Source organism: Acipenser ruthenus, chromosome 19 (assembly GCF_902713425.1).
Source record: "Acipenser ruthenus chromosome 19, fAciRut3.2 maternal haplotype, whole genome shotgun sequence".
NCBI lineage: Eukaryota > Metazoa > Chordata > Actinopteri > Acipenseriformes > Acipenseridae > Acipenser > Acipenser ruthenus.
The window spans coordinates 6822678-6840463 of NC_081207.1; the positions used below are offsets into that span (position 1 = coordinate 6822678).

The 17786-nt window shown below is 38.8% G+C and overlaps 1 protein-coding gene across 2 annotated transcripts in view; it reads right to left on the minus strand.

Annotated features, from left to right (window-relative positions):
- tbc1d16 (TBC1 domain family, member 16) overlaps window positions 1-17786 on the minus strand; it is a 66828-nt gene that overhangs the window by 41971 nt on the left and 7071 nt on the right. For both annotated transcript variants that reach the window (XM_034041069.3, XM_034041068.3), the window contains exons 2-3: window positions 7038-7275; window positions 6010-6571 (exon numbers count right to left, since the gene is read on the minus strand). In XM_034041069.3, coding sequence (XP_033896960.2) covers window positions 6010-6571; window positions 7038-7212 — 737 coding nt within the window. In that variant the 5' untranslated portion in view covers window positions 7213-7275. The remainder of the gene's footprint in view (window positions 1-6009; window positions 6572-7037; window positions 7276-17786) is intronic.

Here is a 17786-nt window from a genome sequence, read left to right on the forward strand (position 1 = left end):
AAATACTTGTTAATCTCCTAGCAGCCATCTACTATAAAATTAAGTACATGGTTTAATTGTGGTTTTCTGTACATATTATGCTTATTTGTCCTAAGTGCAATCATACATCTTTACTGCCACAAACCAGTAAATAATTAACTGTAAAAAATACTGGAAGACAAAGACTGAATGAACCACCGTTATTTTTGTAAATGACTTGATTCATAGTAATATTATATATATATATATATATATATATCTTGTGAATTGAAAGCACAGTAATGTGATTTAAACATGTGCTGTTGTTTTAACTCTCTCTGACCAATAACGCATGGCCTTGGTCCTGACCTACAATAGCATAAAACTGGCAAATTATTGGTAAATTATTGGCTCACCATCATCAGCCATAATGATCTTGAAGTCATGTCATAATTCAGATGCACCACAAGAGGGTATACTTTCCCCCGGTGTCTGTTTCTGAAACATGTGTCTTATACTGAAGTGCTTAATTACAGACTAGAATGAGATAATGTGACTTTCTGGAGTATTAAAATAAAATAAAAAAACTGCCTTCTGCTAGAAATTTGGGAGTCTGAAACGTGATCTAATTGAAGTAGTTTTTAATTCAAATAAACTGGAATACAGTCAGCACTGGCATATCCAAACCTATAAATTTGACTTCAACGACAGTTAAGCGTGTGTCACGCATATCTGATTATTTCATTATGGCCTCTTCCAACCCTAACTGAAAGGACTGTGTTTTAAAATAAGTAGGCTTCCATTTGGATGTACTGTAGTTGGTTTTGTTGGTACAGCACTATATTCAACAGAAGTATTTTAATTCAGAACAACATGATTCTGAAAATATCACTTGCCAAAAGAGAGGACACGTGGACTGTAATACAGTACATACTTTTAAATCCGGTACGAACATTTCTCCAGAGGGGTTCGTTAGAATGAAGTTAGACTGTGTGTGTGTATACAGTGCCTATAGAAAGTCTACACCTTTTGTTGCCTTATAGCCTGGAATTAAAATGCATTAAAAAAAATTTTTTTTCATTTATCTACACATCCTACCCCACAACTTCCAAGTGAAAAAAATATTCTAGAGATTTGTAGAAAATTAATTAAAAATAAAAACTGAAATAGCTTGGTTGGATAAGTGTCCACCCCCCTTGTAATAGCAATCCTAAATTAACTCAGGTGTAACCAATCATCCTTCAAAATCACACACAGTTAAGTGGCCTCCACCTGTGTTAAATTGTAGTGATTCACATGATTTCAGGATAAATTCAGCAGTTCCTGTAGGTTCCCTCTGCTGGGTAGTGCATTTCAAAGCAAAGACTCAACCATGAGCACCAAGGCGCTTTCAAAAGAACTCCGCGACAAAGTTGTTGAAAGCAAAGGCCTTGAATATCCCTTGGACCACGGTCAAGATGATTATTAAGAAGTGGAAGGTGTATGGCACCACCAAGACCCTGTCTAGATCAGGCCGTCCCTCAAGAAGGAGACTGATCAGACAGGCTACCAAAAGGCCAATGGCAACTTTGCAAGAGCTACAGGCTTTTATGGCCAAGACTGGTCAAAGTGTGCATGTGACAACAATATCCCAAGCACTCCACAAATCTGGCCTGTATGGTAGGGTGGCAAGAAGGAAGCCATTACTCAAGAAAGCACACCTTGAATCCCGTCTTAAGTATGTAAAAAAAACACTCTGTAGATTCTGTAGCCATGTGGCAAAAAGTTTTGTGGTCTGATGAAACTAAAATGGAACTTTTTCAGCAAAGCATTATGTTCGGCGCAAACCCAACACAGCACATCACCCAAAGAACATCATCCCTACTGTGAAGCATGGTGGTGGCAGCATCATGTTATGGGGATGTTTTTCATCGACAGGGACTGGGGCACTTGTCAGGGCAGAAGGGAAAATGAATGGAGCAAAGTACAGAGAAGTCCTTGAGGATAACCTGCTGCCCTCTGCAAGAAAGCTGAAACTGGGACGGAAGTTCACCTTTCAGCATGACAACGACCCAAAGCACACAGCCAAAACTACACTGGAGTGGCTAAGGAACAAAAAGGTAAATGTCCTTTTGTGGCCCAGTCAGAGCCCCGACCTAAATCCAATCGAAACCTTGTGGCATGACTTGAAGATTGCGGCCCATCAATGCTCCCCAAGGAACTTGACAGAGCTTGAAAAGTTTTGTAAAGAAGAATGGTCAAATATTGCCAAATCTAGGTGTGCAAAGTTGGTAGAGGCCTAGCCCAACAGACTCACAGCTGTAATTGCTGCCAAAGGTGCTTCCACCAAGTATTAACTCAGGGGGGTGGAGACTTATCCAATTATGATCTTTCAGTTTTGTATTTTTAATATAATTTTTTTCTCAATAAAAACTGTTTCCCCTTAACAGTGTGGAGTATGGTGTAATACAAGTAGAAAAAAAATCCTCATTTAAATGCATGAAACTCTGAGGCACTGACACAACAAAATGTGAAAAAGTTCAAGGGGGTGTAGACTTTCTATAGGCACCGATTATATATATATATATACAGACGTGCTCAAATTTGTTGGTACCCTTACAGCTCATTGAAATAATGCTTCATTCCTCCTGAAAAGTGATGAAATTAAAAGCTATTTTATCATGTATAATTGCATGCCTTTGGTATGTCATAGAATAAAGCAAAGAAGCTGTGAAAAGAGATGAATTATTGCTTATTCTACAAAGATATTCTAAAATGGCCTGGACACATTTGTTGGTACCCCTTAGAAAAGGTAATAAATAATTGGATTATAGTGATATTTCAAACTAATTAGTTTCTTTAATTAGTATCACACATGTCTCCAATCTTGTAATCAGTCATTCAGCCTATTTAAATGGAGAAAAGTAGTCACTGTGCTGTTTGGTATCATTGTGTGCACCACACTGAACATGGACCAGAGAAAGCAAAGGAGAGAGTTGTCTGAGGAGATCAGAAAGAAAATAATAGACAAGCATGGTAAAGGTAAAGGCTACAAGACCATCTCCAAGCAGCTTGATGTTCCTGTGACAACAGTTGCAAATTTCTATTTACTAAACTCACAGCACCTCAACTTTAGAACTTCAAATTTTAGAAGTGGTTAAAAAGAAGGATATGGAACAGCAGGATGCATGGTAAATAATAGTAGAAGTAACAATAGGAAACACTGGGGAAAATACATATAATATATATATATATATATATATATATATATATATATATATATATATATATATATATATATATATATATATTATGGTACTGAAAAGGTAAATAGTATTTAAGTAAACAGGTATACTCTGAAGTGTTAGTTAAGCTAGGATACATTCTGATATTAGGCATACCAATTTTGACTGGGAGGCTCTGCTAAGGCTGGACCCAGGACAGAATCGGCCCTAAAACAAAATCCTCCCAGGAATAGGTGGTCTTTCCTGGGTGGTTCACAAACAATCCTGCTCAAATAAAGTTACTGCTGGAATGTTTTGTTTTGAATTACCCAGTGAAACAGTGTAAGTGAAGTCAGATAATACAGAGATGGTAAGAAGACGCCTGGGCCCAGCCTTAGCAGAGCCTCCCAGTCATTGTGACAAAATAATTAGTCAGTGGGGTGATTTGGTCCTGTGAGTAAACTGTTTACAAATGCTCCAGGATTTAAACACATGCCTGCTTCACACATTCTGTGAGCCGCCACCAGTGTCTCAGGAGGCTTGGTGGTCCAATGGTTAAATAAATGGGCTTGTTACCAGGAGGTTCCCAGTTCAATTCCAGCTCAGCCACTGACTCATTGTGTGTTACCCTGAGCAAGTCATTTAACTTCCTTGTGCTCTGTCCTTCGGATGAGACATAAAACTGAGGTCCTGTTATAAGTGGCTCTGCAGCAGCATGTGCCTGCTAGTCTCTGTAAGTCACTTTCGATAAAAGCGTCTGCTAAATGATCAATAATTATTATTATTATTGTTATTATTAATAAAATTGCATAACAGTTTCACCCATTTCAGATTTTAAAACAAACCTGATAAGCTAGTGTTCAGGTAACAAGCGTGGGCGTGTCTTGTTAAACTCATAGTAAAACCAAGAATGGATCACACTGCTATGCAAGGGGTGTCTTGCTTCCAGCCCTGCAATATTTTCTACTTTTTGATTGCTTACTGCATTTCTCTTAATCTATAAACAGATTTTAAAATGCTGTTTTTACTTGTGGTGTTCAGACTGATCACAAAAAGAATGGCATTCCATGTAGCTCACCATACTGAAGATTTCACAAAAGGGTTACATTGAGTCACAGTAGACTTTTACTCCAGCCTTTATAGTGACTCTAGAACAGGGGATGCTGCTGAAACCTTAAAAAAAAAAATACACCTGAACACAGCTATACACACTTAGTTAAATATTATTCCCAAATTGAGGCAAATAATGAATGTAAATGGTGTTAAAATATTCCTGCTTTAAACTGGGTTTAATATACGGTTGCTAGTTTAAATGTGTATAAGGCCTTTGTACTTTCTACGGTAAATCAATAGCAGACTTCTCTATTTCATTCTGCTTGCTGATGCTAGTGCCCTCTAGTGACAAACCGAGGGTAATTTCAGTTTATTTAAAACACAGTATATTCTTTTCATCAACGATGAACTGTTAAATTTAACATTAAACCAAATAATTAGATTGTCACATTTTGAAAATGTAAATATATGCATATGATTTTTTAAATTCCAAATACATGTTTCTTTTTGCACAAGAACCGTTACATGACTGATTCATTCCCAAGAAGTGGCAAAAAGTGGGTCACATGTGCATAGATTATGACACCTCCACAACCATTTCACCAAGTAGCCAGCAATAGTTATAAAAAGTTAACGTTAATGTCTGATTATTTAACAGGATGACTCAGTACATATTAGAATTCTGTGAGCCTTGGTGCTTACATTTCTAAATTAAAATTCATGTTTAATGCATGCCAATTATTTTTGCAAATACTGTTAGTATGCCAACTAAAATGCTAATGAAATGACTGTTCTTTTAAAACTAAATGCCAATGTTGCAGATCGGTCAGAAAATCACTATGCCATCCCATGGGTTTCTCTCTTTTTAATACTAATGGCACATCACACATTATGATATTTTAACTGGCTGTTTTTTTTTTCTCCCCATCCCGTAAAAATAATGCACTCTCAGTTTTGGTCACTTACTTAATGCAATGTTTGGATTTTTAGATTGTTTATGGCTTAGAAGGGAACCTTTCAAAACCCTGTGTAGTGTATTACCCCAAAAATCCCTGTTTCTGAGGTTTCATAGGAGATCATTGTTTTTCTAAATACAAAACACACAAGGGTGTTCTAGCGCAAGCAGATTTTCCTGCTCTGCTCTTTTAATGCAGTATTGGAGTTGACGGATCATTAAGTGGCCAACACCCATTTATTAAACAAAGAAACTCCAGGTAGAGAGAACAGCAATTAATGTGACAACAATACTCACATACAGATGGAAACCTACATGTCTGTATCAGAAACTCAAAGCAGTATGAATGCAAACAATGCCAAACAATACTTCAATCAACCACCTTGTCCAAGCCTTCCTTATTCCAAGGCCCTTTACTCCGAATATCCAAAACCAGCACAATAGGGCTATTACAGTTTGTTACACTGCTCGATATCAGACATTGGTTGGATTAGTTAGTCAATAGGGGAAGCAGATGGCTGGTTAATGCCAGGGGTGGACCTGAAAGCAAGACTTGCAATTCTTGAGCCTAGTGCAGTACCAGATACCGTGTTTTAAAATGAAATGTTTGCTATAACATGTGTTTCTTTCAAAAGTATATCTTTCAGGACTCAATAACAACAACTGGAAGTGAGACAGGCCAGATTAATGGAATTATTTAGTGAGCTACATCACAAATAGGCTACAAAAAAAAATTGTGAATGACTGTTCTAGTTAAAAAAAAAAAAATCCATCACACAAAACTACCGATCTGCTCAGGCCAACTCCTTGTCAGTGGATACCCTTCCCAGTACAGCTCACCTGCTCTCGTTGTCCAGGAAGACGCTGCTGCTCTCCCCCAGGGCCTCGCTGATGGGGGACAGGCAGAAGGGGGAGGACAAGGTGTCCGAGTCGGAGCCCATGGTGCTGTCCCTGCTCACGTCGTCGGCAGACAGGTCACACGAGCCCTCGTCCTCCCCGGCCTCGGGGGCTCTGTCCCCAGGCCGTTCCTCCTCCTCCTCCTCTCCGGAGGCGCCGCTGATTGTCGACAGGATTCCTGAGTCGCTGTGTGTGGTGTGTGTGGAGCTGGTTTCCAGGGAAGGGGTATCGGCTAGGTGCACGGGATCCGTCACTCTGGGAGACACGCTCAGGATCTGCTCCGCCTCGCCTATCCTCACCGGCTCCCTCCTCTCGGCCTGGGCTCGGCCGTGCCCCTGCGTGTGTCTGCCCCTCCGGCGCGGAGCCTTGCGCACCGGGGAGCTCTCCGGAGTGATGTAGCGCAGTGCCTCCTCGTCCTGCCGCTGGATTCGAGAGTTGGGGACCCAGGTGAGGACCAGCGTGGTGCCCAGGAACTCGTCCTTCTCCATGTGGATGCACAGGTACCCTGCACACAGGCAAACAGGCTCAGTTATAACAGCTGCTTTTTGAATTACTTTCATTTTAAAAGGATGCCTGAAAAAATTCTTCTAAATTTCAAAACTGTTACCAGGAAAGCAAATTATGCAAATTAGTTCAATTAAATTAAAACTTATTGGTCCACTGATGCATTTTAAATAAAATACATTTTATTTAAATGTCATGCTTTTCATTAGCAGATCACTATTTATTGAAAAAAAAAACAACATAATAATACCAATAACAATTGCTATCGGTAACTGCTAATGATAATAATAATAATAATAATAATAATAATAGTAATAACAACAACAACAACAATTTGCTTTCTCGTTATTTCAACACTGAATAATTCCCTAATTCAGTAAATCTGGCCAGGTTGACAGCAGGCTTTGCAGAATGTGTGTCCTGTAAGCATTCCTGCTCCCTGCTCATTGCTGTAAGTCAGGTGGTACCTGGGTGGTGCTCAGCGAGCCCCTGCAGCAGCTCTGAGGGATGCACACACACGTTGTTCTTGGAGTAGATGATCTCCCCATCTAGGATAGAGCGAGAGCCGCCAGAGCCGGGGTTAAAGGTCAGGAGGTCAGAGGCCTTTGAGGAGGCACGTCGCAGGAGCCGACCCAGAGACATCTCCAGGAGCCTGTTTCCATTATCTGAGCGCTTCAGTGCGGAGCGCGGAGGAACAGCGGGGGGCTGTGGGGACAAGAGCACCAGGGTAGCACTGCAAGGTCTGGCAATCGTTTCCAATACTACAACAAACTTGAACTCCTGGGACACTCTTCACTACCTCATTCTATAGTTTAGCCTTTAGTGCACTCTACTTTACAAGAATGTCATCAATATTTGATGATGTTCTGCTAGTAAATTCAACCTATACTACACAATCATAATTAGCCCTTAGCGGTCCATTTATTCAGCGCGTGTCAGGCGCGTCAGGTCCAATTTATTTTCACACGCGCAGTTTATTTTAGACACGCTTCACAGTAAAACAGGTTTAAAAGGCACTGCATATCAACAGGACGCTCAGTACTGCATTTCCAGCCCCGCCCCACCCCTTGTTCGCTATATTTTTCAAATGCCTCTTAATAATAGTACATACCGATAAATCATCTCTTGATCACTCGTTTTATCGGCAAACTCCTCAATAATGCGATCCAAGTCATTATTTTATTACTATAACATCTAAAAAAACGCTTTGCAAATGTCTGTGATGTTCTTTGAGCGCTGGATGCGGAAGCAGCTATCTTGTTTGTTTATGTCCGTGTTATCTATGTGATGTCGGGTCTATCAGTATTCATTAGATCCCCCCCCCCCCTTTTTTCTTTTTCGGCTTCTCTTGGCACCTATCGGTCTCACTCGGCCATTGAATGGTTTTCTCGGCTTTTTCCGGAGAAAAAATGACTAGAGACCTGTTTTTTGCGTCTCTTTGATATTGGACCGGAAAGGAAAAATTGCGATGTCGGACCAGGTCCGACAGGACCGCAAAGGGTTAAAGCAGACAAACAAGTGCAATAATCATTCACAGGTACTTGAGACAAATTTATTTGGAATTTTTTTAAACACAAAGTAAGCTACAGGTTTCTACTCCTGCAACTAAGTAGTTTGGCCACTAATTTGGAATTGGACATGTGACTGACTGCATTCCCAGTCAGACTAAACATCTTGATTGAAGTGTTGATTGAAGGAGTTCACAGTGCCCTCCCATCCTGTTGTTGCAATGGGAAACACTTCCAATGATTAAAGTGGTTAAATAAATATATGAAGCCTGGACTCCTTAAACTTCACTCACTAGAAGAATATGCAGGATATGTGGCTTTTCTTTAAAAAAAAAAAGAAAGCATTTAATACTAAAGTTGCTCAAGAAGCTATGATATCTTCAGATAAACTGGGTCAGTAATGGTCTTCAGACCTTGTAGCGATACTGTATGCAAGGACCGTTATCTCTTCTCTAACCAGTGCTCGAAAACATTGACAGTAGAGCACACTGTATGTGGAAAATACATTGAACAATATTGCAATTTTACATCACAACAGGTAGAGCACTCCACATACAGTAGGTTTCCTTATGTGAGCAAGCTTCTATATGTTTCTCATGCAGACCTAAAACTTTTTTTTTTTTTGTACTTCAAATTTGACACAGTAATAAAAAACGGTATGTTTTGATTAAAAACTAATGAATGCAATGATGTTATATCCTAAAAATACGATTTGAAGAAAGCATGTGCTACACTGTATACTCTGCTAGGCTCGCTTCAAATCAACAGATGCAATGTCTGCCTTGAGGAAGCAGTCAAAAGAATTTTTTTTGGAAAAAAGTAAGAAAAATGTTTGAGACAACACCACTTTTTCATAACAATGTGTAAGCTGGAAGCAGAACATGCCATTGGCCATTACTTTCCTTTAAGTTGTCACATTTTGTTGAAGGAAAACAAGTAAAAAACGTAATTATAATTTCAGGGCATTTTAGCTTTAATAATCTCACATTTTCTTAGAACAGCACATGGTTCATTAGCACATGGCTGTGTAATTAGCCCCAGTGATTCAGCCTAAAAACAGGGCCCTGTCCATTTAATTACAGCTACAAGCTTAATAAATAATTCAGCTTGCTGCTGTTGACAGAAAAGAAGTGCTTGAAGTGCAGAATTGAGCCACAGGCCAGAAGCAGAGTCCTATTTCATTCGTTATCAATAAACTCGGGTCAGGGAGAATGTAGACAATTCGCACTGAGCTTCATTTCTGTGTTATACAACATCAATTTCATATATTCTCATTTAGGACTAGAAGTTTATTTGTGCTAAAATGATATTTCTGCATTTTTTGGAGTGACATGGCCTTTATCTTTTGCCAGTTTGACTGAGCGCCACAAAACAGAGAACACAGGCCACAAAGCAGCTCAGTGTCTTCTGCATGAATCCAGCCATAAAACAGGCCTCCTTAAAATGCCAGTGCAAGGTCCAGAATTACTTACGGAGACAAGTGCCCACTTTGAATAAATAAAGCTAAACACTACTGTTCTTCAGACAAAAATATTTGCTTTGCCAAAAAAATAACCAGCATATACTGTATCAGTGTAAATGAAGTTCAAGGCATGTCAATATATTCCGTACCAAAATACATTATAGGTGTTAATATCATGCAAAAGTAGGTCAGTATCGACCTGCACCCACAGCATGTGCAATAGAATCTATAATTCAGAATGTCACATCTTTATTTGGAGTGGGGATATAGAGAGGACACTGAATGATCGTTCGTGGTAAGGGCATCCTCCTAAGGCGAATAAAACCAGTATACCATTCGTTTATACCACAGGTATATTTTTTAAATAAACAACAAAATGGGTATCATTTTTTATATTAAATGAATTCATTCAGGGATTATTTTCCTCGGAAGATCTTTATTTCCATTGTCAACACACTATACTTCGGCACAGATTAATTTCGAAACCTGATTAAAAAACAATCATAAGGAAGGAGGCGTGCCAAAACAAAACCACCTGTTCCAAGATTTGCAACAGAATAAGTGGTTGTTCTGCAGTCTGGCCTGCTCTCCATCAGAATTCACACAAATCACCTTCAGGCGCTCTTAAACTGACAGAACGCATTAGGGCTTGTGGGAGGACCAAGAGCTGGGGTGTTAAAACTGACACTCTTTCCTCTTTCTTCATTCTGTAACTGGCAGCATATCACAGGACATCAGAGCCTCCAAATGAAGAAGAAAAGCTAAAGGCTAACCGGATAACTAGCAGCAACTATATACCTGACAGCCCTTCGATTCATTTATGAAACAATTTAAAGAGACATTGTCATCACTAACAAAAGCAATTCTTTCCAATGCCTACAGTAACCTTGTTATACAGACCTATATTGTATAATCCAGGCTGCCTTGAATCGAAAACACATCCTGTTTTCTTTTCCAAATATCTCAGTTGAGTTTTAAAATGAAATGTTAACAAACCTTCATTATGCTTCTGATCCACTCCTTCGTTACTAAATCCGAAACTTGAGGTTGTTGTGAATTTAGGATTACAAAAAAAAAAAAAGCCTGCAATTTGTTAACATTTCCATAGAGCAAAAAAAAAAGACATATGCAACAAAAAAGAGCTACAATCTTACCAGGTTTAATATTTATAAACAGAAAGCCTTTAAAAACAAAAAATGGCTACCTGTATATGCATTTCAGTTCTTACGTCAAAACCGAATTCTTAGATTCACTTGAGTTAAGGAACATTCTTATAAAAAAATGTAGGTGAACCAGGATGTGGTTTGCAGATTCCAGACTTGTAGATTACAGTCATCCATAACAAAATGCATGGCACACCTCTGTGTATACAGAGAGAGACTGTACCTTAACTATGACATGGCAATGCTGATACTGCATTCTTACTACGAACACATGAAGATCTGAACTGTCAATAATTAATCCATGATAATAATATATAACCCAGCCTTGTGTGCATGCATTCATGGTTTTAAAACAATGTTCAGCACATTGTAGAAAGCACACATTTTGGTCAAGTGCACCACTACTTCTTACTTACAGTAAGTGAGGTAGCCCAATATTAGTGTTAGTCGGTGTCAGTGAAACAACCGCAAAATCATAAACCATACTCAGACATGCACCACATAATTCATTACCTATATATATATATATATATATATATATATATATATATATATATATATATATATATATGTTTCAACCGCTGCTTTATCAGCTGCATACTGCATCTTATAGATAGGAGTCTTTTAAGGTTAGGCAAAATGAAGCCTTATTTTTAATTTCTTTTAAATTAGGGTTAACTCAAATACCCTTATAAAAAAAGTTTTGTAGTAAAAGCATAGCAAAGTCTAATAAAGCACAGTGCCAGCATGCTAAAGTAAAATTATAGTGCAAATTTACTGTGTTAAACTTTTATAAAGGAAGTTTAAAAAAAAAAAAAAACTGTAATTCATAAACCGAGACATCCCTTCATGTCATGCAACTATCAAAGATGTTTCCTTAAAAAATTATAAGGACCCTTTTTGTAAAAATAAGAACAGGTATCCTTATTTTTAAAGTGTAAAAGGAAGTACATTAAAAAGTAATGCTTCCGACGTATCATTTGTTCAGCAAATGACAAATACAGTAGACTCAATTTCCCTCCTTCTCTAGGTGTATGCACATTTAACCAGATTTTTGTAAACCTGAAAACATTACAAAGTAAATTCTGAAAATAAGAAGCCCTACTCAATGGCCTTCAGGTGGTGGTGAATATGAACAGAGGTACAGTGGAATCTCCCACATTACTGTACAGCTTCCCAATGGCCCGAGTAATGGTCTTGGCAGAGAGACTGTCTACAGATGGTTTTGAAATTGAAGGGGGCTGACAGAGCTGTCTTCATGGTGAGGGGTCTTTCAGAAGAGTTTACAGCAACAGTAAACTGAGACCAGTGTCTGTCATGCTAGATCCTTTGATGACTGGATTTCTCAACTTGTTTCTGCACCCGACCCGAATTTAGATCGCCCAGGATTTGAAAGACCTAAGCAAGCCTAAGAAAGCACGGTCTAAGTACTGCGTGGTTTTTTTGGGCTGTTGGTTTCCATTTACCATCTATGTGAAAGACAAAAACACACATGGCAGCAGTTTTTCTGTGTTGACCAAAATAAAGAAAAGCCCGCACTCGAGAGAAAGTGCAGCTTTAAATTTGCGCTCAGCTTCACATTCCAACCCATTTCTAAATAAAGTCAGGACAGTCATTCAAGCTTCAGTTAATCGAGGCCTTTTAAAGGCAACATGCGTTTCTTTAGCATGGTTTGCAAAAAAGGATGGGATTACATTATAGGATAGATCAGCAAGCACTTTCACAGTATCACTGGGCTACCATCTATGAACAATCTGCAAACACCGCTTTTGAGTTTTTCAATAGCTGTGAAAGCTACGGGACTGCAAGCCTGCACATGTCTGACTTCATGTCCTTAATTAAAAATTAATAATAATCTGGAAAGCAGAGTGCAATTCGCATTACTATAGCTCCATTTAATGCCAGCAAAAAGGGTGCAGTCAACAAGGACACAACATAAGAACATAAGAAAGTTTACAAACAAGAGGAGGCCATTCGGCCCATCTTGCTCGTTTGGTTGTTAGTAGCTTATTGATCCCAGAATCTCATCAAGCAGCTTCTTGAAGGATCCCAGGGTGTCAGCTTCAACAACATTACTGGGGAGTTGGTTCCAGACCCTCACAATTCTCTGTGTAAAAAAGTGCCTCCTATTTTCTGTTCTGAATGGCCCTTTATCTAATCTCCATTTGTGACCCCTAGTCCTTGTTTCTTTTTTCAGGTCGAAAAAGTCCCCTGGGTCGACATTGTCAATACCTTATAGAATTTTGAATGCTTGAATCAGATCACCGTGTAGTCTTCTTTGTTCAAGACTGAATAGATTCAATTATTTTAGCCTGTCTGCATACGACATGCCTTTTAAACCCGGGATAATTCTGGTCACTCTTCTTTGCACTCTTTCTAGAGCAGCAATATCCTTTTTGTAACGAGGTGACAAGAACTGAACATAATATTCTAGGTGCGGTCTTACTAATGCACACAGACAGTGCTGACTTTGAGCCTGATCTTGTCAGATCAAACAAAAAACAAAAATAATAATAATCTTGGATTTATTTACAGCCTTTCACAGCAGAAGCCGTCCCAAGGCACTTTACATACCGAGCTGGTGGCTGTGTACAGCAGGAGACCAGCACGCCACCGATGTGCTGTAGGAGTGCTATCCTTCAGATAAGAGGTTAACCTGAGGTCCTGTCTACACTGTAGACATTAAAGAGCCCATAGCCCTCTTCTGAATAATTGCAGAGTTGTTAACTCTAAATAAATACTGTACAGATCAACTCAGTCCTTCCAAATCCCAGTTTTAAAGTACATAGAGCTAACATAATAATTCCAGGCAATATTACCTAGTATGAATTGCTGTAATTTTTGTTATTATTATTTGTTTATTTAGCAGACGTCTTTATCCAAGGCGACTTACAGAGACTAGGGTGTGTGAACTATGCATCAGCTGCAGAGTCACTTACAATTACGTCTCACCCGAAAGACGGAGTACAAGGAGGTTAAGTGACTTGCTCAGGGTCACACAATGAGTCAGTGGCTGAGGTGGGATTTGAACCGGCGACCTTCTGGTTACAAGCCCTTTTCTTTAACCACTGGACCACACAGCCTCCTATACAATGTTGGTCTCACATTTTGCTGTAGTGCAGTAATGAGATATCTTCTAAGGGTGTAATAGTAGATTATGTTCATTTAAACCTTTGAAGAAAAAAAAAAAAAAAAACACAACAGCTATACAAAAATCATGTACAAGTTTACCATATGGTGTGTCATTTCTAATGGAAAAAGGAGAGTCAATGAAGTCATGGCAAGACATAGCCTATTAGGTAAGAATTAGTGGAATGATTTTGCTGGCTCAGAACTGTGATTGTAAATATTATTTGGCTGCAATACCGTTCAGCTGCAGTTTTTCACAGCCAGTTTCTTAACAGGTCAGTGAAAAGCACAGGCAAGCTGCTCAGAGGCAGCCAAAAAGACTGCATGACAGCATGCAACACAATTAAAACAAAGCTAATTAAAACACAGGCTTTCAAAAAAGAAAGGATAGCATCTGGATGTTTCAGCTGGAGTTTTCCCCACCCACCCAAAAATCACTCAGTTCAAAAGAGCATTTTGTTCATTTTAGTACCATCTCCAACATCACCATCTCCAAAAAAGAGAAAAGTTAGCTTGATACACATGTTCAATCAATCCGTTAATATCACCACATTGAAATGTCCCAGACAGAATATAATGGGAGACAAAAGGGTTGGGGTCAATTCCTTTTTTTCAATTCCAATTCCATTTCCAATTCCTTTTTAAAATCCACTAACAATGCCAATTTAAATTCCCATTCCTTTTTAATCAATTCCAACACATCATTGTTTGCAATTAGCAGTATTCTGTTAAAATGAGCTTCTCAGGGTGGCAACAAATTACTTAAATTTAAGTCCCTGTTAGTCCATTATATTGGCTTCAATTAAAACAGTAAGTAGTATCATTATGATACCATCTGTCCAAAGTTTGATGGATGGGGACCTTTGACCTTGTTCTTTTGTGAGGGCCCCTTATGGATATGTATAGATGAATATCTAATGAGGGGTCGTGTTTTTTTTAAATATATATTTATGATATGAACAAGAATCTGTGTTTTAATAAGAAGCCATTCATGATGGTAATCAAAGGCTTGATGTTAAACACACACACACACACACACACACACACACACATTTATTTTATATATATATATATATATATATATATATATATATATATATATTATATAGGGTTCGACATTAACCATTGCAGTTTGGCCGGTAGTTATGAAGCACCACAGGCCCAACTGGGCTGGTAACATTTAACTGTATAATGTATATAGTATAGTGCACATGGTTTCCATTTCATGAACCCAGGAAAATGGGCCAGTGTGCCAAAATGCAGATCTACAAACCCATTTTTGAAAACATACCCCCCCCCCCCCGGATAACTGCATAATTGAACTAGTCTGAACTAGCAGACGCCCTATCACCCACAGGAGTCACTAGTGCGCGGTGAACCGTGGATTGCCTTGCCAACCTAAGCCCTCCCTAACTGGGAACTCCTGGTCACGGTCGGCAATGACATAGCCTGGATTCGAACCGGCGATCTCCAAACTACAGGGTGCATCCTGCACTCCACGCGGAGCGCCTTTACTGGATCCGCCACTCAGCCCCTGGGAATTCAACATTTAGTTGACCTCATATCCAGTCTCACAGTAATAGTTTGCAAGATAGCAGGTGTTTGTCTGCTGCTGCGACTGCAGCAAAAAAAGATGCACCGATGGAAACCCAGGTACGCCACACGGAAGCTGGACAACGGGATCGAATTGTGAAACTTTTTGATTTGGGATACAATGTGTTCAGGTCACAAATGACATTCACAATCTTTACAGTACTCGTTTGTATCAGCAGTAAGATTGGTGCTGACTTGGGAGAGGCTACACAAGTGACAACGCTCCGAGAACAATTATTGTTATAATGGTGTTTTATTAATAGGACTACTTTTAATTAAGATTATTGTTTTGAATAGTGTTTATTATTAGGATTAGTATAAATCCGTTAATCTTTTAGCGTTGCTGTGACCATGGTAACAGCTCGGATGCGAGTTTGCTTCCAAAAAAATTAGTATGATTTGTACACAAACATTTTCAAATCTTGAATACAGTATTTTCATTTTCTGACAAGCACACCAATGTGTGCATGTTAAATGGCTGAAATAATACAATAACATACATCGAAAGGCTTTGCTTAGCCACTTTTTTCTTTTGTGACGTGGGCTCTCTTCGGTTACCGTACACATTATTAGCATACGGATATGGAAAACCATCATGAAAGAATATGCATGCAAGCTTTTTTGGTCCCTTTCGTTTTCTTTCAGGACCAAGTTCGTTTGTGTTCACAATGCAGTTTGCAAGTGCACTCGGCTCGTTTATATGGTGTGTGAACCGGATGTTTACAATATCCTGCAAGGCATATTGAAAGATGGCAGCTGTTAATGTATTGCTCCGGTTTTTAATATAGCATGTTTTACATTCTTACATATTGCTGTGGAAGAAAGCACTGCGGGAAAACTTTGCTAATTTAATGAATACATTTACTGAATGCCTACAGCAGGAGAATGCAGTTTACACAATTCTGCACGGTTCTCCTAATGTCCGGTTCAGCAAGATTTTGGTCTGACCAAATTTTCTACCAGAGCTAATAAAACAAACAAACAAACAAAATAAACCCAGCTTTCAGTTGGAGCACTAACTAAACAATGCTTACTGTAGTCCCTGTGCATACATGCGGGAACTCATGACATCTAGGTTTCATCACCACAGTAATCATATCGGTCCGCTTTTAAGAATCAACCGCTTATAAGAATCAAATCATTCAGGACGGTGGACTCGGTACGGTTCTTTCCCAAGCGGACTTTGTTGTACACACTTCACACCAAACGTACCGAACCATACCGAGTGCTGACCAAACGCTTTAAAAACGGACCCAGTGTGTAGAGATGCATTTCACTTTTTGCTGTCATATTTTAATCAAAACTTTACATGACTTTGCATAGCCACTTAGATTTGCATTATCTTCAGTGAATACAGTACATTAGAGATAGCTTACCCTTTTCTGCAACGGAAATGGTCTATGTTGTGTACTTTCACCCTGCACTTAAATCCAATTCAGTTATGTGTATCGGTCCAGGTTCCTGATGTGATTATAAGCTTGTTTCAATTTCAAAAAGAAAACTGGACAGCATTTATTGATTGGCACTTAACAGCAGCCAATAACCACTCTGGGCTCTCCTCACTGATTGGTAGATATGGGCATCCGGGGCGGGTTTAGTATCCTAGTATCTCAACTGATTTTGTTAAGCGAGTGAACATTTTGCGAGTGTCCAAAATGAATTAAAAAATCTACAATAATTACTGCAGTGGATCGTATACAATAATTTTGCATTCTACTGGTGGCAAACTATTTTGTACAACCTGCAATGTTTCATTGGATCACATACGTCGAGCTACGATCCAGCGGCGTTTAGACAGACAGCAATCAAAAACAAAAAAGGTTGGGGATAGTGCATAGTTTCAAAGAAAATGTTAAAAAAAAAGAAATAATAAAAAAATTAATTACTTTTTCTGAAACAGCGGCACGTGACAGCGTAGTAATGTTAAATATTAGTTTCGCTCAAGACAGCGCAGTAATGTTACATATTAGTTTCGCTTAAGACAGATTGCTACAGTTGGGACTGATTTAAAACAAAATAATATGTATAAAATACATTAACAAAGCAGGTTACTCTTGATCTCTGCATCATCAGCCTGTATTTGACGCATTTTCTCAGTAACTTTTAGAAGCAACAACAACGATAACATTCTTGACAGTAAATTAATATATAAAGACAAGTTTTTAATTTCATGGAATATATGATTTCATTAAAATATTATCAATTTGTTATACAATCACACAAAATTATTGGGCAGTTAAAATTGTATCCGGGCCAGTAAAAACACTACCTCAGTGGCCCAAACCGAGTCTTTAATAAAGTAATTACTGCCGGTAGGATTCGAACCCATGCTGACAATTTAGTCCAAAGGATCTTAAGTCC